General features: G+C 48.4%; 2 protein-coding genes across 4 annotated transcripts in view; both read right to left on the bottom strand.

Moving 5' to 3' along the window:
* The window catches only part of ZNF606 (zinc finger protein 606), a 34,625-nt gene extending 17,315 nt beyond the window's left edge, over positions 1-17,310 (bottom strand). The window contains exons 1-7 of one of the 3 annotated variants that reach the window (XM_055239793.2): positions 17,016-17,310; positions 14,331-14,428; positions 13,466-13,607; positions 9,687-10,772; positions 8,576-8,657; positions 7,973-8,029; positions 7,091-7,179 (exon numbers count right to left, since the gene is read on the bottom strand). In XM_055239793.2, the coding sequence (XP_055095768.2) occupies positions 7,091-7,179; positions 7,973-8,029; positions 8,576-8,657; positions 9,687-10,016 (558 nt within the window). In that variant the 5' untranslated portion in view covers positions 10,017-10,772; positions 13,466-13,607; positions 14,331-14,428; positions 17,016-17,310. Of the gene's footprint in view, positions 1-7,090; positions 7,180-7,972; positions 8,030-8,575; positions 8,658-9,605; positions 10,773-13,465; positions 13,721-14,330; positions 14,429-17,015 lie in introns of those variants that run through there. The other 2 variants (XM_063615268.1, XM_063615269.1) reach the window with 2 other exon arrangements.
* The window catches only part of ZNF418 (zinc finger protein 418), a 165,195-nt gene that overhangs the window by 75,670 nt on the left and 71,175 nt on the right, over positions 1-18,350 (bottom strand). The window lies entirely within an intron of this gene.

The raw sequence follows: 18,350 nt of genomic DNA, 5'->3' as shown, positions 1-18,350 counted from the left end.
TACTTATACCCGGGCAAAAGTCCCAGGAGCCTCCTCAGACTTGAGACTGCGGCTAGGTTCTCAGGCTGCCCAGGTAAGTGGAGACCTCTTCAGTCCCACCAGGTGGGGAAGAGAAGGGAGTCTATAGCCTCACAGCTCTGTATTTATGAAACTGGAAGCAGAGCTGACCAGCTGACCCTGGCCCATGCAGGCCCACGAAACCCAGGGCATGCCTCACCAGGAGCACAGAGGGGAGTGGAAGGCACCAATCAGGAATCAGATCTACGCAGCTGCAGTAGAACAAGACTTCCAGCCTCACAGCCCTGCCCTGAGAAACACAGACGGACCAGACGACTGCTGGACATGAGAAACACCTGATGCACAGATAAAGAGACTGAACTAAGTAGCCACGAGGCCAGAGAATCCAGACAACAGCCACATTCAACTTTCAAAGACCTGTTAATTCCTATTCTCAGATTCTCAGACCAGAGTGATTTCAGTATAAAGTGGGACAGGATGCTACAAGAGAGGCTGAGAGAATAGGAAAGCCTTCACAGACTAAGAACAGAACAGAAGACACAGCAACTAGTTCAGGAGGCCCTAGAGAGTTTTGTTGTGGTCATCAGGGCCCCAGCCCGCACCAAAAAAAGGACATGGAATATAAAGAGATCAGAGACACGACAATTTGTTCAGGAGGTCCACCACCTAACAGAAGAGCCCAGAAAGAGAACATAAAGGAAAAGGACAAGAGGGAATTACTACTTTTTAAATAACACAAGACTTCTTAAAATAAGACACACAAAAACACTAGCCATAAACAAAGATAGACACATTTGACAAAAACATACCAACATTCAAACATCTGACTGATAAGACACCACCAGTTAAGACAAGCTACAGACTGGGAGGAGTTAGTTGATATGTGATAAAGAATTAGGATTCAGAATGCGTGTGAAATAGCTACATTAAAGTCAGTCTCTAGAAATCTAGGGATGGGGGGCCGGGCGCGGTGGCTCACGCTTGTAATCCCAGCACTTTGGGAGGCCGAGGCGGGCGGATCACGAGGTCAGGAGATCGAGACCACGGTGAAACCCCGTCTCTACTAAAAATACAAAAAAATTAGCCGGGCGTGGTGGCGGGCGCCTGTAGTCCCAGCTACTCGGAGAGGCTGAGGCAGGAGAACGGCGTGAACCCAGGAGGCGGAGCTTGCAGTGAGCCGAGAGCGCGCCACTGCACTCCAGCCTGGGCGACAGAGCCAGACTCCGTCTCAAAAAAAAAAAAAAAAAAAAAAAAAAAAAAAAGAAATCTAGGGATGGGGGAAGAGAAACAGAGAGAAGGAAATACAGATGGCCAATAAAGACATCAAAAGGTGCTTAAGCTCACTAGCAATCAAGAAGATGCACATTAAAGGAATGCAATATACCTTTCTGGTCCTGAGGTAGGCAAATATTTAAAAGACCTGATGTCAAGTGTTGACAGACATACAGGAAAATGGCTATTTTCTCCCAGAGCAGGGAGACTGAGAAGTAGCTTCGCCCCCTTGTAGAGGTAAGGGGCAGCACTAGTAACATTGAAAGTACATACCTAGCCGGACATGGTGGCTCATGCCTGTAATCTCAGCACTTTGGGAGGCCGAGGCAGGTGAATCATGAGGTCAAGAGATGGAGACCATCCTGGCCAACATGGTGAAACCTGCCTCTACTAAAAATACAAAAATTAGCTGGGCATGGTGGCATGCACCTGTACTCCCAGCTACTCGGGAGGCTGAGGCAGGAGAATTGCTTGAACCCGGGAGGTGGAGGTTGCAGTGAGCTGAGATCGCACCACTGCACTGCAGCCTGGGCAAGAGTGAGACTCCGACTCAAAAAAAAAAAAAAAAAAAAAATAGTACATACCTAAAACCAGGTACAATTCTGCTTCTAGAGGTATGCCTAGATAAAAACTACATAAACACTTGCACAAAGTGAAGTTACAGGAATGTTCACACAGCTTTCGCTGGAGCAGCAAAAACAATGGGGGAAAGAGGAACTTATAAACCTGTCCATAAAAGAAACTATGAACACAGAGGTGCACTTCTCTAATGGATACACTTGGCAGTGCAAAAGGAACAAGCCTGACTTCTCTGTATCTATCAGCATGGATGGACCTCAAAGTTCAAAAAGAGAAAACTATAGGAAAACTACACATAGAAAAAAATCATTGGGGAAAAACATAGATTGTTGGGCTGGGTGCAGTGGCTCACACCTATAATCCCAGCACTTTGGGAAGCTGAGGCAGGCAGATCACTGAGGCCAGGAGTTCAAGACCAGCCTGCCCAATATGACAAAACCCCACCTCTACTAAAAATACAAAAATTAGCCAGATATGGTGGCACATGCCTGCAATCCTAGCTACTTGGGAGGCTGAAGCACAAGAATCCTTTGAAATCGGGAGGCGGAGACTGCAGTGAGCTGAGATCACGCCACTGCACTCCAGTATGGGCAATGCAGTGAGACTGCCTCAAAAAAAGAAAAAGACTGGCCAGGCGCGGTGGCTCATGCCTGCAATCCCAGCACTTTAGGAGGCTGAGATGGGCGGATCACGAGGTCAGGAGATCGAGACCATCCTGGCTAACAACGTGAAACCCCGTCTCTACTAAAAATACAAAAAATTAGCTGGGCTTGGTGGCGGGCGCCTGTAGTCCCAGCTACTCGGGAGGCTGAGGCAGGAGAATGGCATGAACCTGGGAGGCGGAGCTTGCAGTGAGCTGAGATCGCGCCACTGCACTCTAGCCTGGGCAACAGAGCGAGATTCTGTCTCAAAAAAAAAAAAAAAAGAAAAAGAAAAAGACTGTCTATGTCCATATAGTTTATCATCTATGTATGCATATGAAAATGAATTAGCTGTGTACAAACTGAATCCATGAGTGGTTGCCTGAGAAATGGTGGAAAGACAGAGTACTATGTAAAAGAAGAAAAACGTAACAAATATGATGAAACAGTAATAATTGTTCACTGATGGTGAACATTTGCTTCCTTTTTATACTTCTCCGTAATTATGAAATTTGTCAAAATTAAAACTAAAATAAATTTCAAAAAATTTAGAAATGAAAAAGGGGACATTTTCAAACTGTAAGCCCCATGGGCTAAAAAGCAGGAAGAAAAAAGGAGCTGCCCCCAGCTGAATATGTAACCATGTTTGGGCCCACAAATCATGGAGGCCTCATCTCAAGGATGGTAAGGGGACCGGGCACAATGGCTCATGTCTGCAATCCCAGCGTTTTGAGGGCAAGGCAGGCAAATCACCTGAGGTCAGAAGTTTGAGGCCAGCCTGACCAACACGGTAAAACCCTGTCTTGATTAAAAATACAAAAATTAGCCAGTGTGGTGGTACACACCTGTAATCTCAGCTACTCGGGAGGTTGAGGCATGAGAATCCCTTGAACCCGGGAGGGGAGGGTGCATCAAGCCGAGATCGTGCCACTGCACTCCAGTATGGACAATGCAATGAGACTCTGCCTCAAAAATAAAAATAAATGGATGGTAAGGGGACACAGTAAACACCTTCAGCCTAGAATTGCAAAGGAAAATGCAAAACCAAAAGGCCAGAAGGGAGAGATGGTGGAAGACAGGAACCTAGTCTCGAGGGCTGTGGAGATGAGAGGGACCCTTCAAGGGTAGGAGAGGAAATGCAGGTTTCACTGTTGCCTGATGCTGAGAGGAAAGGGTGCTAAAGAGAGAAGAGTCCTGCTAGAGGGAGGAGCAAACCCTTCTGGTCCACAGGTCACCCTCATGAGCTGCATTTGCATTTTCCAATTACATCCTAGGATGACTTGCAAAAGTGTTTCACCCAAATTCTCATAAACATTCTTGCACACATCACTTTGTACACACATATAAGCATTTATCTAGGCATTCTAAGCACTTTATGGAATCTGCTAACAAACCAGCCACACATTTAAACCCTTTGAGAGTCTGAAGGAGAGAAGACCAAGGGTGCTGAGCTGGGTCTCAGATGTTTGCTGACAGATCTTGCCCAACTGCTCCCCTTCAAGGAACCTGGGGCAATTCAGATGGCTTCTAAGGTAGATTTCATTGCAGAGAAGGAAAACATAACTAGACTGCACATCCTCAAGTCTGACCAAGATGGGTGCAGATTATTGGTGTTTTATGTACATAATGTTTGTTATGCAGATATCCTAGCTGGACTGTTACAGAGGGGTTTGAATGCTTCTATATTTGGAAAGGCTGGTTGGGGTTTTTTAGATGGAATGAGATATTATCACTACAATTATTATTTTCCCCCATTCCTAGAAATAACGGGATCTGGGCTTCTGTAGTTAAAACCTCACTATTCAACATACTTCCATAAATGGACTCTTCAGATAATGAGGGATGACAGCATTTGATGTTTTCACCAGATAAATGCTTTATTTCAATAAATACTTAACTTGGAGGGAACAATAAAGGAACACAGGGTTCTTTTGCATTCCTGAAGATTTCACTAGTTAAAAACACACAGCAGTCAAATCCGAGTTTCCCACAGGAAAAAATCCAAAGTGAGTTTGGGGGAGGGCCAGCCAGGAGCATGTTATCAGAAATCACAACTCTTCAGACACTGGAGGGTGTTGTTATTTTTAATTCTGTTTTATTTTCTCAGCATTAACTTGGATAATTCTCAGAAAGCCTAGCATAAATTAACAGCAGAGTGTAGCATGGTGGTTAACAGGGCTTCTTCGCGGTGTTTTATTACAGCTAACTTCTACTCCTCAGAGTCTGATTCAGGGGCCATCTTTCAGGCTAGCCTAGCTTCACTACTGATGACTCTGTTTTAGGATTTAATAATGACTGTACATTGTAACAGCAGCAAACCTCATAGGTGCCCAAGTTCTGATGCCAGGCAACAATCACCTTTCATCATATGGTTCAGGCCCTTCTGCTTCCCATCTCATCTGGACCAGGAATAGCAACACTGCCACGTGGAGACAGCATACTTATGATGCACTTCACCTACCAGATTTGAAACTGTGGGCGGTTTCAATAATATTTTTTAATTTGAGGGGGAGGCACAAAGTAGACATCATTTTTAAATCTTGTTTTATATCCAAGTATCTCACATCTGCTTGATTCATTATTTTAACTTAAAAATAAAAGACCTAAAAAAAAGTAATGAAACTCTTTATCTTTCATAGCAGAGTTTAACAGAGTAAATGTAACTTTGATGAATTAGGAAAAACCAATTTAAAAAATCTCCCATTTAGAAATACAGAGACAACTCTAAAAAACTGAAACAGGAAGTTAAAAATGGCTGCCTCCATCATTTTTTACAATGTAATTACATTGTAATTACATTTATTACATTTCCATTGTAATTACATTACATTAAAAGAAATATTGACACAATGCTACAATATGGGTAACTCTTGAAAATGCAAACATTATGCTAAGTGAAAAAAGCCAGACAAAAAAGCCTGTGCCATATTATGATTCCATTTTTATGAAATGTCCAGACTAGGCAAATTCATAAAGACAGAAAGTACACTAGTGGTTGGGAGGGAGTAGGGGGAACAGGGAGTGACTACTAAGGGGTACAGGATTTCTTTTTAGGGTGATGAAAATGTTCTAGAATTAGATACTGGTGATTGTTGCACAATTCTGTGACTATACTAAAAACCACTGAATTACACACTTTAAAAGGATAAACTTTATAGTATGTCAGTACCATCTCAATAAAGCTATTATAAAAATTTTTTTAAGTGGCTGCATCTGGTGAGGAGGCTGGGCAGGAGGAGGGGAGAGACATGACACCTTTCCTAAGTGACTCCATTGTCCTATTTCTCTCAGGAGCCACCCTGTCCCCATCATCACAAAGGCCCCTGCTTTGATTTCCTTATACCTCTCCTCCCTAGCTCCAAGGTCTTGGTCAGACTGAAGCCTGAAACACCAGCCTGCTTCCCACAGCCGTCTTCTTTCCACACCTATCACCACATTTCGGACCCTGGTGCCGCCTGATCCCAAGACTTCTGAGGCTCTGCAGCAGGCATTCAGGGCCTGGCTGGGTTCATCCTGGCCTCTCCAGCCTAAAATCTTTTTTTTTTTTTTTTTTGAGACGGAGTCTCGCTCTGTCGCCCAGGCTGGAGTGCAGTGGCGCAATCTCGGCTCAATGCAAGCTCTGCCTCCCGGGTTCACGCCATTCTCCTGCCTCAGCCTCTCCAAGTAGCTGGGACTACAGGTGCCCGCCACCACGCCCAGATAATCTTTTTTGTATTTTTAGTAGAGACGGGGTTTCACCGTGGTCTCGATCTCCTGACCTCGTGATCCGCCCGCCTCGGCCTCTCAAAGTGCTGGGATTACAAGCGTGAACCACCGCGCCCGGCCCAGCCTAAAATCTAACTGGAGTCAGTCTCACTCAAACACTGGTCACATAGTGTGCTGCCTGCCACCCCTGACCCCTGGGGTGCTGCAGGAGGCCAGATCCCCACTCACCAGGCTGTGCCCAACTGGCTGACGCATTCTTTTCACCTCTCGGCCCAGGTCTCCCAAGCAGCCTTCCCCTCCACAGTAAAAGCTGACCTCCACACAGACTCTGTCCCATCTCCTGACTCATCAGGTGACTGAACTCCTGCAGGCCTACCCTACCCGTCTCAGGTTTCTCACGTCCCACACTGCATGTGTGGTTCCAGATAGGCCATGAGATGTCCTTAGCTGAGTGAATAACCCTGGAAAAGGGTCTGGGAGCTCCTCAGGGTGAAGGCTCACACCTGTCCTTGTTCCCTTCACAGCAGGCACAGCAGGCACTGCACAGCATCAGCCTAAATCGGGTGCTAAAGACATGGGTGAAGGTAGCAAAAGAGAAGAGAAGTGGGGCTGCCAGCCAAAAGGGCTGCCCCTCATGCCCCACAAGAAGCCAGGGATAGTCGGGGCTCAGTACTGGGGACAGACTGGTTGACAGCAAGGCTCTGAGTCACTAAAAACGGCCTGATTCTCCCTACCTGCTCTCAGGAAGGATTAACTTCCAGTTGCTTCCTTCCCTACCCAAACTCCAACTGTTGTAAACTGGAGAGCCACATCAACTGGGATGACCAGGGATAACCTGGACATCATCCTTTGGGAACAGGACAGCCCCATCTCACCTGAACCTGGGCTGCTGGGAGCCCAGTGGCCCTCGTCCCCTCCTCAAGGCGCCCCTCCACGTGCCAGGCAGGATCCTGAGGACACAGAGCTAGGAAACGAGAAAAAAGTCATGGAGGCAGCTCTCGCTGCCAGGAGCTCACCTTTCCTTCTGAGGGGCTGACAACCAGCCTCTGCCCCTCCCCCTTGAATGAGGGAAGAGACCCATTTCCTCATTCTATAGATGAAGGAATTAGGGCTCAGAGAAGGTTAGGAAAGTACCTGAACACATGAATCTCTCATTGGCCCCCCTGTGCTATTGGGTACCATCTCTGAGAAGCAGTGTCTGGTCACAACATTGCTGGGCCTGAACCCTAAATGGCCACACATGAATTCTCATGCATCTTGAGATGTCACCATCACCTTACTGCTCACTAGTTTTCTTTTTCTTTTTTTTTGAGATGGAGTCTCGCTCTGTCGCCCAGGCTGGAGTGCAGTGGCACGATCTTGGCTCACTGCATGCTCCGCCTCCCAGCTTCACGCCATTCTCCTGCCTCAGCCTCCCGAGTAGCTGGGACTACGGGCGCCCACCACCACACCCAGCTAACTTTTTGTATTTTGTTTTAGTAGAGACGGGGTTTCACCATTAGCCAGGATGGTCTCGATCTCCTGACCTCATGATCCACTCACCTCGGCCTCCCAAAGTGCTGGGATTACAGGCGTGAGCCACCGCGCCCGGCCACTAGTTTTCTGATCCCTCCTTGTTCCAAATCTGCACAGAGACAGATCTGGACCACCTGCCCTAAAGCCCCACCTGGTCCCCATTCTAATCCCCAGCTGTGGCAGAGCACTACGGCGAGAGGCCACAATATGGCAGCCCACAGCTGACTGCACTCTTGACTCACCCCAGGAGGCCCATGGGTCAACAGCTGTCATCCCCCAAGACTGGTCCGTAAGGGCACCTGCACAGAAGGATCAGGTTAGGACTGTGACACCAAACCTAGTGGTTCAAGGTGACAAAATACAAAAGAAGACTGACTCGCTAATGGGCACTATAAAATTCCATAAACAGAACCCAAGGGCATGTAAAAAAAATCCAACGTAAGCTGGATTCACACAGGCAACGCACAGGTGAGTCACTATTACTTAACACTGTTTTGAAGTTACCAACCAATGCTATATAAGTAAAAACAATAAAGGTAAAAATATATATGGGAGCAGTAGAGACAATATTTTATGTATCACTGTTGTTTAGGAAACCCCACAAACCACCAGAAAAATTTCTTAAAACTAACAAAACCTCTCAGGAGATGACTATAAAACACATAAAAGTTAGTGTCTTTTATGCCAACAATTTTCCTCCTTTACCACCAATCAGTTCCAATTTTGTACCAAGATAGACACATCCCCTTCCATCCTCAAAAGTCCTCAGCCCATCACCAGCTCTGACCCATGACTGCAGCAGCTAATGTTAGGAGAGGCCCAGAAGAAACACAATTTGGACTCACCCCAGGAGGCCCACGGGTTGATGGCTGCCATCCCGAGGACTGATTGACCAGGCACCTGCCCGGGAACACTGCAAATCCCAACCTAGTGACAAAAATGAAAAAAGACAAAACTAGTCCTTTCTCAAAAAAGACCAAGTGGGAACAAAGAAGGGAATCCACCCACAGAAGCAACAAAAAAACTTGTAAGGAGCATCGTAAGAAAAGAGAATTTACATGTCAAAAAAGTAACACAATTCCTGGAGCGAAATGAAGGGTAATTTGCATAAGCCGGAAAAAAAGAGCGTGATCCTGAATGAGAGGGTACAAATTTGTCAGCTATTCCCAAGAGACAGCCAGTCACAACACAGATGGAACTTCTGGGTTAATTTGACAACAATTATTGTAAAATCAACTTGCAATCCTCTTATATTAGTGGTTGCCTAGAGCTGCGGGAAAAATGAAATGGGGAGTGATTGCTTAACGGAAACAAGGGTTTCTTTGTGGGATGATGAAATGTTCTAAAATTAGATAATGGGGATGGTTGCACAACTTTATTAATATACAATAAAACCAGTGAATTGCACACTTTTAAGTGGTTAAAGTGAACATTATGTTATGTAAATTTAATCCCACCTCCAAAAAAAATTCACGTCCAAGATTTACTAAGCCTAAGCTTGTGTGTGTGTTGAGGACTTAGAGATGGGCCTGGCGCCCAGACCCCTAACTCCTCAGGTTCCAGATCTTTGTACAAGTCAGCGACCTCTCGAATGGATTCCTGGGTATGTGTGTAAAGCACTAGAACACACAGTGGGCCTCAGGAGCACCAGAATCAGCGCGAAAACGCAGAATGCAAACAGTATTTTGCACCGTTATTTGCAACTTGACAGTGACCGCCGCCGTCACCGCATGTTTAAGGGAACCCGGAGCTGTTTCCAACCCAGGTCTGACGTCCTTCACAGTGCTTTGTGTGAACCGGCGAGGGGAGAAACGACGACTGGGGAATGAACGGGGTTATTCGTCCCATCAATGGCCTCAGAAGCATCCTTATCACCTGCTTCCAGAGCTCCCGACCCAAATTTCCTCCGCAAGACCGACGCGGCCGCGACGCTGCAGAAGCTCGTCCCGGCCTCACCTGGCTCGCGGCCGGCGGTCCCCCTTGAAGGCGTCGCAGCAGGCTCGGGGTCGCCCAGCCTGGGGCGTTTGGCTTTTGTCCCGCGCCGAGGTCCGGCCCAGGAGTGCGCTTGGGAGCTCCAGGCGCGGCCTCGGACACAAAGGAGCGCGGAGCCGACGTGCAGCAGAGTTCACCCAGGCCCGTCCGGCCAGAAAAGGAAGAACGCCCGGAGGCGGGAGGCCGGAGGCAGGCTTCTGGCTGGAGAGCCGAGGGCAACGAGGGCGCAAAGCCGGCGCGGAAAGGGAAGGCGCAGGACCCACCCTGGCGCCGCCTCCCCGCGCCAGCTCTCATGACCCCCAAGCCCCGCAGCTACTGCCGCCCCACAGCCCGAGCAAAGGCCTCACCTCAGCCGCGGACAATGGCGGTTGCTTCCCCGGCGTCGACCGGGGCGCGCCGCGGGGTCTGCTGGGAGCTGTAGTTTCAGGCGGGCACTTCCGGCGTCGGGCAACGGCGCCGCCATGACAGGTGCCTGGGCCGCACCCCCTCGCCCTACCTGGGCGGGTTTGGGACCTTTCTGGCACCTGCGGCGAAGCGGGCGGTAGGGTGGACTTTGTTATCCCGTCCCCAGATCACCCTCCTCCACCGCCGCCTCCCACTGCAAAAGGGCCTGGGTAAGTCGCGCCCCGCGGGCCTCAGTTTGCCCATCCGCAAAATGGCGCCTCCTGGCCCCGGGTTTCCCGGGAGGAGCTCGGCGAGTTCTCAGCGCTCTCAAGGGATCCTTCCGTTTGGCGTTCGCAAGATTGTGAGAAAGTGGCTGCTGTTATTCTCTTTAAGATAAGGAACCTAATTCGAGCTACCCCTCTCTGTGAAGCCCCAGGGCTGAGAATGTCAGGGCTCCTTCCCAGGTCTCTTTCCGGAGGACAAGGTTTATGGGAGCATGGGTTACCAGCGACGTATCCTCTGAGTTTTCCTGTATCAATATGTATGAAGCGGTTCGGGAGCGGTGGCTCATTCCTGCAATCCCACCACTTTGGGAAGCTGTGGCGGGAGGATCGATTGAGTTCAGGAGTTCGACACCACCCTGGGCAACATAGCGAGACCACATCTCTAGGAAAAAAACACAAAAATTAGACCGGTGTGATGGCGCGCGCCTGTAGTCTCGGCTACTCAGGAGGCTGCGGTGGAAGGATTGCTTGAGCCCTGGAGGTCAAGGTTGCAGTGAGCTATGATCGCACCACTGCACTTCAGCCTGGGCAACAGAGCAAGATCCGGCCTTAAAACAAACAAAAAAGCAGGCCGGGCGGTGGCTCACGGCTGTAATCCCGGCACTTTGGGACGCCAAGGCAGGTGGATCGCCTGAGGTCAGGAGTTCGAGACCAGTCTGGGCAACATGATGAAACCTCATCTCTACTAAAAATACCAAAAAGCCGGGCGTGGTGGTGGGCACCTGTACCCAGCTACTTGGGAAGCTGAGGCAGGAGAATCGCTTGAACCTGGGAGGCAGAGGCTGCAGTAAGCCGAGATCAAGCCATTGCACTCCAGCATTCCAGCCTGGGCAACAAAGCAAGACTCTGTCTCGAAAAAAAAAAAGAAGGGACTGAGGGACTGTAGGTGGTGATACCAAAGGCAGCATGGCCATTTAGGAAGGTAGACTTGAGTGAGCAGTGGGCAAGAGATCTTGAAGATATTTCCACTAGTAATGGAGGATCTTTTTAAAAAGCTGGCCTGTGGGTTGGGCTTTTCTTATTGGGTGGTGTTGGCACTCACTGTGGGTGGGCAAAGCGGAGTAGCCCTTTCAGAGGGAGAGGAAAAGTTCAAGTAAGACAGGCTGAATTCAAGGGAGAGGACCAAGAGAGAGGTAAGGTGGAAGGGGCAAGGTGTTGGGACAGGCCCCAGCTGGCAGGAAGGTGAACCCGGGCAGAGTGGGCACTGAGGAAAGCAATCTATGGATGGTACAGCCACAATTTCCATCTCAGGATCAAGCAGAGAAGAGAGGCTGGAGAAGGAAGAGTGACAGAAGTAAGAGGAGAGTGTCTCTCTGCTTCCACTCCAACCCCCTACAGCTCATCCTCCAGCAGGCAGCCAGGGGCACTTTTAGGATCTCACATCAGGTCCTTGCCTCACATTCTGCACTGGCTTCCCAAGTAGTTAAAGTAAAATCCAAATTCCAGCTCACAGCTTAGAAAACTCAGCAGGACTGGCCTCTGTCCTATTCCACACCCCATCTCAGTCCCTCAAGCTCATCTGTCACTCCTGCCCATTTCTGGACTCCAGCCATTCCTCAAACAGGGTAAGCCCATTCCTGCTTCAGGGCCTTTGTACATATTGTTTCCTCTTCCTGGAATCTTCCTTGTACAGCCACAGGGTTTTCTTTTTCTTCATCCAGATCTCAGCACAGATGTCACATCCTGGTAACAGCCAGCTGTGACTCATCCTCTCTAATTCTCAATCGCATTACCCTTTTTATTTTCTTCGTATCAATATCTAAAGTCATAACTGATTGTCTCATACAGTACAGAAGCTAAGTTTTATGATATGCAATCACCTAATACCTGCTACACAAACCTCAATGTTCATATAAAGTAACACTAGAATTAATATTCTAAAGAGAGATGAGGTAGCTCTGTTCACTTTTGAGAGGGAACTCGAATGAGAGAGACACCTTTGACCTAAAGGTGTCAGGAAACCAGATGAAGAAAAACACCCCTGCTATGGTTTGAATGTTTTTATCCCCTCCAAAATTCATGTTGAAACTTAATCCCTACTGCAGTAGTGTTGGGAGGCAGAGTCTAATGGGATTTATGGAGGTCATGAGGCTCTGCCATCATGAATGGATTAATGGTGTAAACCAAAAAATAAAATTCTAAGGCCCCCCCGCCCAAACCATATGAATAGACCCCTCCTCTCAGCCAAGGGCATTCCAGAGTTAATCTGAAAAATGAGTTCAGGCATGATGGGAAGCAGAAGCTGGACTCGCCTCATTACACCCTCCTCCCTTCTGGAATTAGTGATAGAACAGTCTTTTTTTTTTTTTTTTTTGAGACGGAGTTTCGCTCTTTCACCCAGGCTGGAGTGCAGTGGCGCGATCTCGGCTCACTGCAGGCTCCGCCCCCCGGGGTTCACGCCATTCTCCTGCCTCAGCCTCCCTTGTAGCTGGGACTACAGGCGCCTGCCACCTCGCCCGGCTAATTTTTTGTATTTTTAGTAGAGACGGGGTTTCACCGTGTTAGCCAGGATGGTCTCGATCTCCTGACCTTGTGATCCGCCCGCCTCGGCCTCCCAAAGTGCTGGGATTACAGGCGTGAGCCACTGCGCCCGGCGATAGAACAGTCTTTAAGTCTGACAAGAAACATTCACAGTCTATTATCTCTGGAGGTTTCATCTGCATGATAAAACCTTGAGCTCCACAACACCAGACATTCCTTTCTATTGACAATAACTCTTTAAATCAATTGGCAATCAGAAATCTCTAAATCTGCCTATAACCTGGAAACTTTCTGTACTAGTGTACATCTTCCATGTATTGATTGATGTCTAATGTCTCCCTAAAATGTATAAAACCAAGCTGTACCCTAACCACCCTGGGCATGTCCTCAGGATCTCCTGAGAGCTGTGTCAGGGGCTATTGGTCATATTTGGCTCAGAGTAAATCTCTTCAAATATTTTACAGAGTTTGACTCTTTGTCAACAATGCCGTTGTAAAAGGCTCATGGAGAGATTCTGCGTGTGCTCGCCTGCTCTTTCTCTCTCTCGTTCTCTTTCTCTCCCCCACCCCCACCCTCCACCACCCTGCCCTTTACCTTCTGTCATGTGAGGATGCAGTGTCCAAGGCACCATCTTGAAATCGTCATCGCCAAATATGTCAGCACCCTGATGTTGGACTTCCCAGCCTCCAGACCGTAAGGCAGTACATTTCTTGTAAATTACGCAGTCTCAGCTATTCTGTTATAGCAGCACAAATGGACTAAGACAACCCCTGAGATAGGAAGGGGTGAGGTAAATGCAATCAGAGTTGGGGTTTTCCATCTTAGTCCAGTAAATGAGCTGGAACTGTTCTGTATAAACAAAGGGCAAGGTAATTGCTACATAGATTCTTTTATTATTGCTGATTCTTATCCTAAAATAAAGGACGTTGCCACTACACATCCTCTAGAATGGCCAAAAATAAAAATGCTGACAGCATCAAATGGGATAACATGGTACCAACTGGAATTCTCCTACCCTGCTGATGGGAGTATAATGTGGTACAGTCACTTTGGAAAAAAGTTTGACAATTTCTTATAAAATTATACATAAACCTGTACTATGATCTAGAGATTCTACTCCTGTTTGTTCAAAAGAAAGGCAAACATCTGTCCACTAAAAGATATGTACAAGAATGCTCACAGTGGCATTATTTATGACAGTCCAAACCAGGAGATAATCCAAATGTCTGTTACCAAGAGAATGCATAAAGAAATTTTGATTTGTCAATTTAATGGATTACTACTTAGCAATAAAAATAATTAGCCATGCTGGGCGCGGTGGCTCATGCCTGTAATCCTAGCACTTTGGGAGGGTGAGGCAGGTGATCACCTGAGGTTGGGAGTTCAAGACCAGCCTGACCAACATGGAGAAACCCCGTCTCTACTAAAATACAAAATTAGCCGGGGTGGTGGCACATACCTGTAATCCCAGCTACTCGGGAGGCTGAGGCCGGAGAATCACTTGAACCCGGGAGGCAGAGGTTGCATTGAGCCGAGATTGCGCCATTGCACTCCAGCCTGAGCAAAAAGAGCAAAACTCCGTCTCAAAAATAATAATTAGCCACATATCCACACAACAATATTGCATTATCACAGGTATAGTGATAAATACTGTATGATTCCATTTATATGAAGTTCAAGAACAGGCTAGTAATCCATGGTGAAAGAAGTATTTACCTCTGGGGGTGGCAGCACTGACTAAAGAGGTACAAGGGAGTCTTCTGGGGCCTGGAAATGTTCTGTATCTTGATCTGGGTGGTGGTTACACAGGTATATGCGTGTTAAGAATTCATCAAGCTGTATACTTAGTGTACTGTAATGGCATTACACTTTCTTTCAATTAAAATATGAAAGAAAAAAAGGGGGTGTCTTTTGCTTCCACATTGGTAGCCCCAGCATCTGTATCTCCTGCGTGATAATGGTTGGATGAATTAAAAGGTAGGAGGGATAGAAGAGGAGAAAAGCAATAGGAAGAGGAAGGTTGGAAGAAAAGCCCAGCTCCACTGTCTCACATGGGTGTCATTGGGTACTGGGGAACTTGGAAGCACTAGGGAACAAAGAGGAAGGTGCTCCCTTAGGCTTCCACTTCTCAGGCCAGAAGTGAGACGTTATGAAGCTGTTGGCCCCTAGTGGGGGACAAATGAGACCAGTGAGAGAGGGTTTTTGCCTTAGAATTGCCCCTTTCCTGGAGACAGCAGCAAGATGAAGGCCTCTCAAGAAGTGCTTCATCCTCAGGAAATCAACTGAGGAAATGACTCCCAAGAGAAGGATCATACATCACTCAGTCATCAGCAAACATTTATGAAGCACCTGCTCTGTGCCAGGCCCTAAAGTGAAAAAAAACAAACACTTCACTTATGGAAGCACGAGATAAACAATAAACATAAGTAAATTAAAGAGTAGCTAGAAGGCAACAACTTTGGAACAAAGAAAAAAAACAGAGTAGGTGATAATAGTGCCCAGATGGGAAGGGCAAGTTGCTGTATGAAATTGGGTGCTAAGGGTGAGTCAGAGTCACCTCATTGAGGTGACATCTGAGCAAGGACTGGAAGGAAATAAGGGATGCAGACGGCCGGGCGCGGTGGCTCACGCCTGTAATCCCAGCACTTTGGGGGGCCGAGGCGGGCGGATCACAAGGTCAGGAGATCAAGACCATCCTGGCTAACACGGTGAAACCCCGTCTCTACTAGAAATACAAAAAATCAGCCAGGCATGGTGGCAGGCACCTGTAGTCCCAGCTACTCGGGAGGCTGAGGCAGGAGAATGGCGTGAACCCGGGAGACGGAGCTTGCAGTGAGTCAAGATCACACCACTGCACTCCAGCCTAGGCGACAGAGCAAAACTCCGTCTTAAAAAATAAATAAATAAAAATAAGGGATGCAAACATCCGAGAGAAGAGCTAGAACAAAAGACCTGGTGTGAGGGGCCTGCCTAGTCAGCTGCGGGAACAACGGTGGTCATAGAGGCAATAAGGGGGCCAGATGGTAGAGAAAGTTGCAGGCATCATGAGGGCTCTGGATTTGAGTGAAATGCGGGGCTCTGGCAGGGTTCTGAGTAGAGCATTGATGGGCTCTAGCCTGTGTGGAGAGTAAACTAACCAAGGAAAGCAGTGGAGTGATGTGTGAAACCAGTGTAGTAATTAGGTGGGAGATGATGGCCGCTCAGATCAGATTGGTGATCAGTGGCTGGATTGTGGACATGCAGATACTTTAAACGTAGAGCCAACAGACCGTAGGTTCAAGGTTTTGCATCATAAGGGGCAATATAGCCTGTAATGTCTAGAACGAGTCAGGAAATAAAGGAGGCCTCTCAATACAGCTATTCACCAAGGGCTTTGATGGGTACGAAGTTGCAAGTGTGTGGACTGGCCCAAGCTCCTTCCCGCTCCAGTTACCCAGTGTTCTGAGCAGCACTCTATTCTCTTCTGTGAGGTGGCAGAGGCAGGGCCACATCATCATCTTGGATGCACCTTTTATGGGAGGCTGGAGTGCAATGGTGCCATCTTGGCTCACTGCAACCTCCGCCTCCCAGGTTCAAGCGATTCTGCCTCAGCCTCCTGAGTAACTGGGATTATAGGCGCGCGCTACCACGCCCGGCTAATTTTTCTATTTTTAGTAGAGATGGGGTTTCGCCACGTTGGCCACGCTGGTCTTAAACTCCTGACCTCAAGTGATCCGCCCGCCTTGGTCTCCCAAAGTGCTGGGATTACAGGTGTGAGCCAGCGTGCCCAGCCTGGACTTGCCTTTTACCTCATCCGTGGTGTCTTTTGAAGAAAAAAATTATTTAGAAATGTTTTTTCTTTCATAGCTTGTGTTTTATGTATTACTTTCAAGATCCCAACTACATCTAGGTCCTAAAAATGCTATCCTACCTATTCTAAGTTTTTTTTAATCAACTTAATTGTGGTATAATTGCACATTGCAGATGAACTGCACATGTTTGAAGAGAGTAATGTAAGTTTTTTTGTCTTGGAGCTCTGAGGTAAACTTTTATTTCTTAGCTGACAGGACTTCCACACTCATGCTCCTCTCGGCACGTTTCACCCAGCCCAAGCAGCAGCGGCCCAGTGGAAAAGGTGCTGTGGCCAAAGGGATTGAAGACTCACTCCGCATTCTAGGCCGCAGAAGCGGGCGGGCTTGGGATGCTGGCAGGAGCCAATGACTCTCCCCAGGCTCTGCATCCTGGCTCCGGGGCACAGGCGCCTTTCCGCCCTGACGCTGATGCTCGTCTGGCTGCCCGTTCTTTGGCATCAAAATACCAGACGATGGTGGCGCACACTGTGGCCTGGGCTGCCTCACCTCGTGCAGTCCCACCCAGAAAGACCAGAGGACCAGAAAACCAGAAGCCTGTCAGAGCGACTAGAGGTTAGTTCCCGCGGACAGCCGCCCGCCTCAGTGTCCACAAGGGTTACCTGGGTAATGCGCCGCTTGGGCTCCGCGCCCAGCCGATGACGTAACCCGCGCTTGCGCAGTGGCGCCGCCCGGATGTGTGGGCTCCAGGCTGCCATCCCCCAACACCAGCCCAGCGGGTCCTGGACGCCTAGGCCGTGTGGCTACAATAGAATCCAGGCTTGGCCGAATCCAGGACGACCCGGCCAGACCCACCGGCCGTACCTTGCCCGCCCGGTTTAGTCACTTGCTCTAGGTGGATCTAAACCTCTAGGCCTGGGCTCGGTGGCTCACGCTTGTAATCCCAGCACTTTGGGAGGCCAAGGCGGCAGAATTGCTTGAGCCCAGGAGTTCGAGACCACCCCCGGCAGCATGAGGAGACACGGCCTTCCCGCCTGATCTCTTTAAAAGACTTTAATTCGCCGGGCGTGTTGGCGCCCACCTGTTGTCCCAGCTACTCCGGAGGCTGCGGTGGAAGGATCACCTGAGCCCAGGAGGTCAAGACCGCAGTGAGCTATGATCCTGCGACTACACTCCAGCCTGGGCGAGAGAGTGAGATCCTGTCTCCAAAATAAATAAAATTATGTACCTATGTATGTATATTTAATTACATATATTTTGTATAGTTTATAACATATACATATGTATAATGTATACACATACATATATATGTGTAAATATATATGTGTATATATACGTAATAAAATATTAAGAACCCACCCAGCCGAAGCCACGGGCGCGCTTGCCCAGGGCTTTGGGCCCTGGGTTGGCCTCAGCCACTTCAGTCCCGGCCCCAAGGATGTTGGGGGAACCCTGCCAGGCGGCAAGCGCCTCCTCCAGCCCCGGAGTCCTCCAGCTGTGCGCCCGTCCTCCCTCCCAGGGCGCTCTCCTGCGTGCGTTTTGACAAATATCTAAACCCGCAAAACCATCACTAGCTCTGGTTTCCCAGGACCCTTGAAACCCGTCTGTTCAGCATTCCACGCCCCTCTGCCCTGCTTTCAAACCACGCCAATCTGCTGTTATACAGATTAGTTTGGATTTTCTAATAGTTG

This window comes from Symphalangus syndactylus, chromosome 13, assembly GCF_028878055.3.
Source record: "Symphalangus syndactylus isolate Jambi chromosome 13, NHGRI_mSymSyn1-v2.1_pri, whole genome shotgun sequence".
NCBI lineage: Eukaryota > Metazoa > Chordata > Mammalia > Primates > Hylobatidae > Symphalangus > Symphalangus syndactylus.
This window is presented reverse-complemented; position numbering and strand designations above follow the sequence as displayed.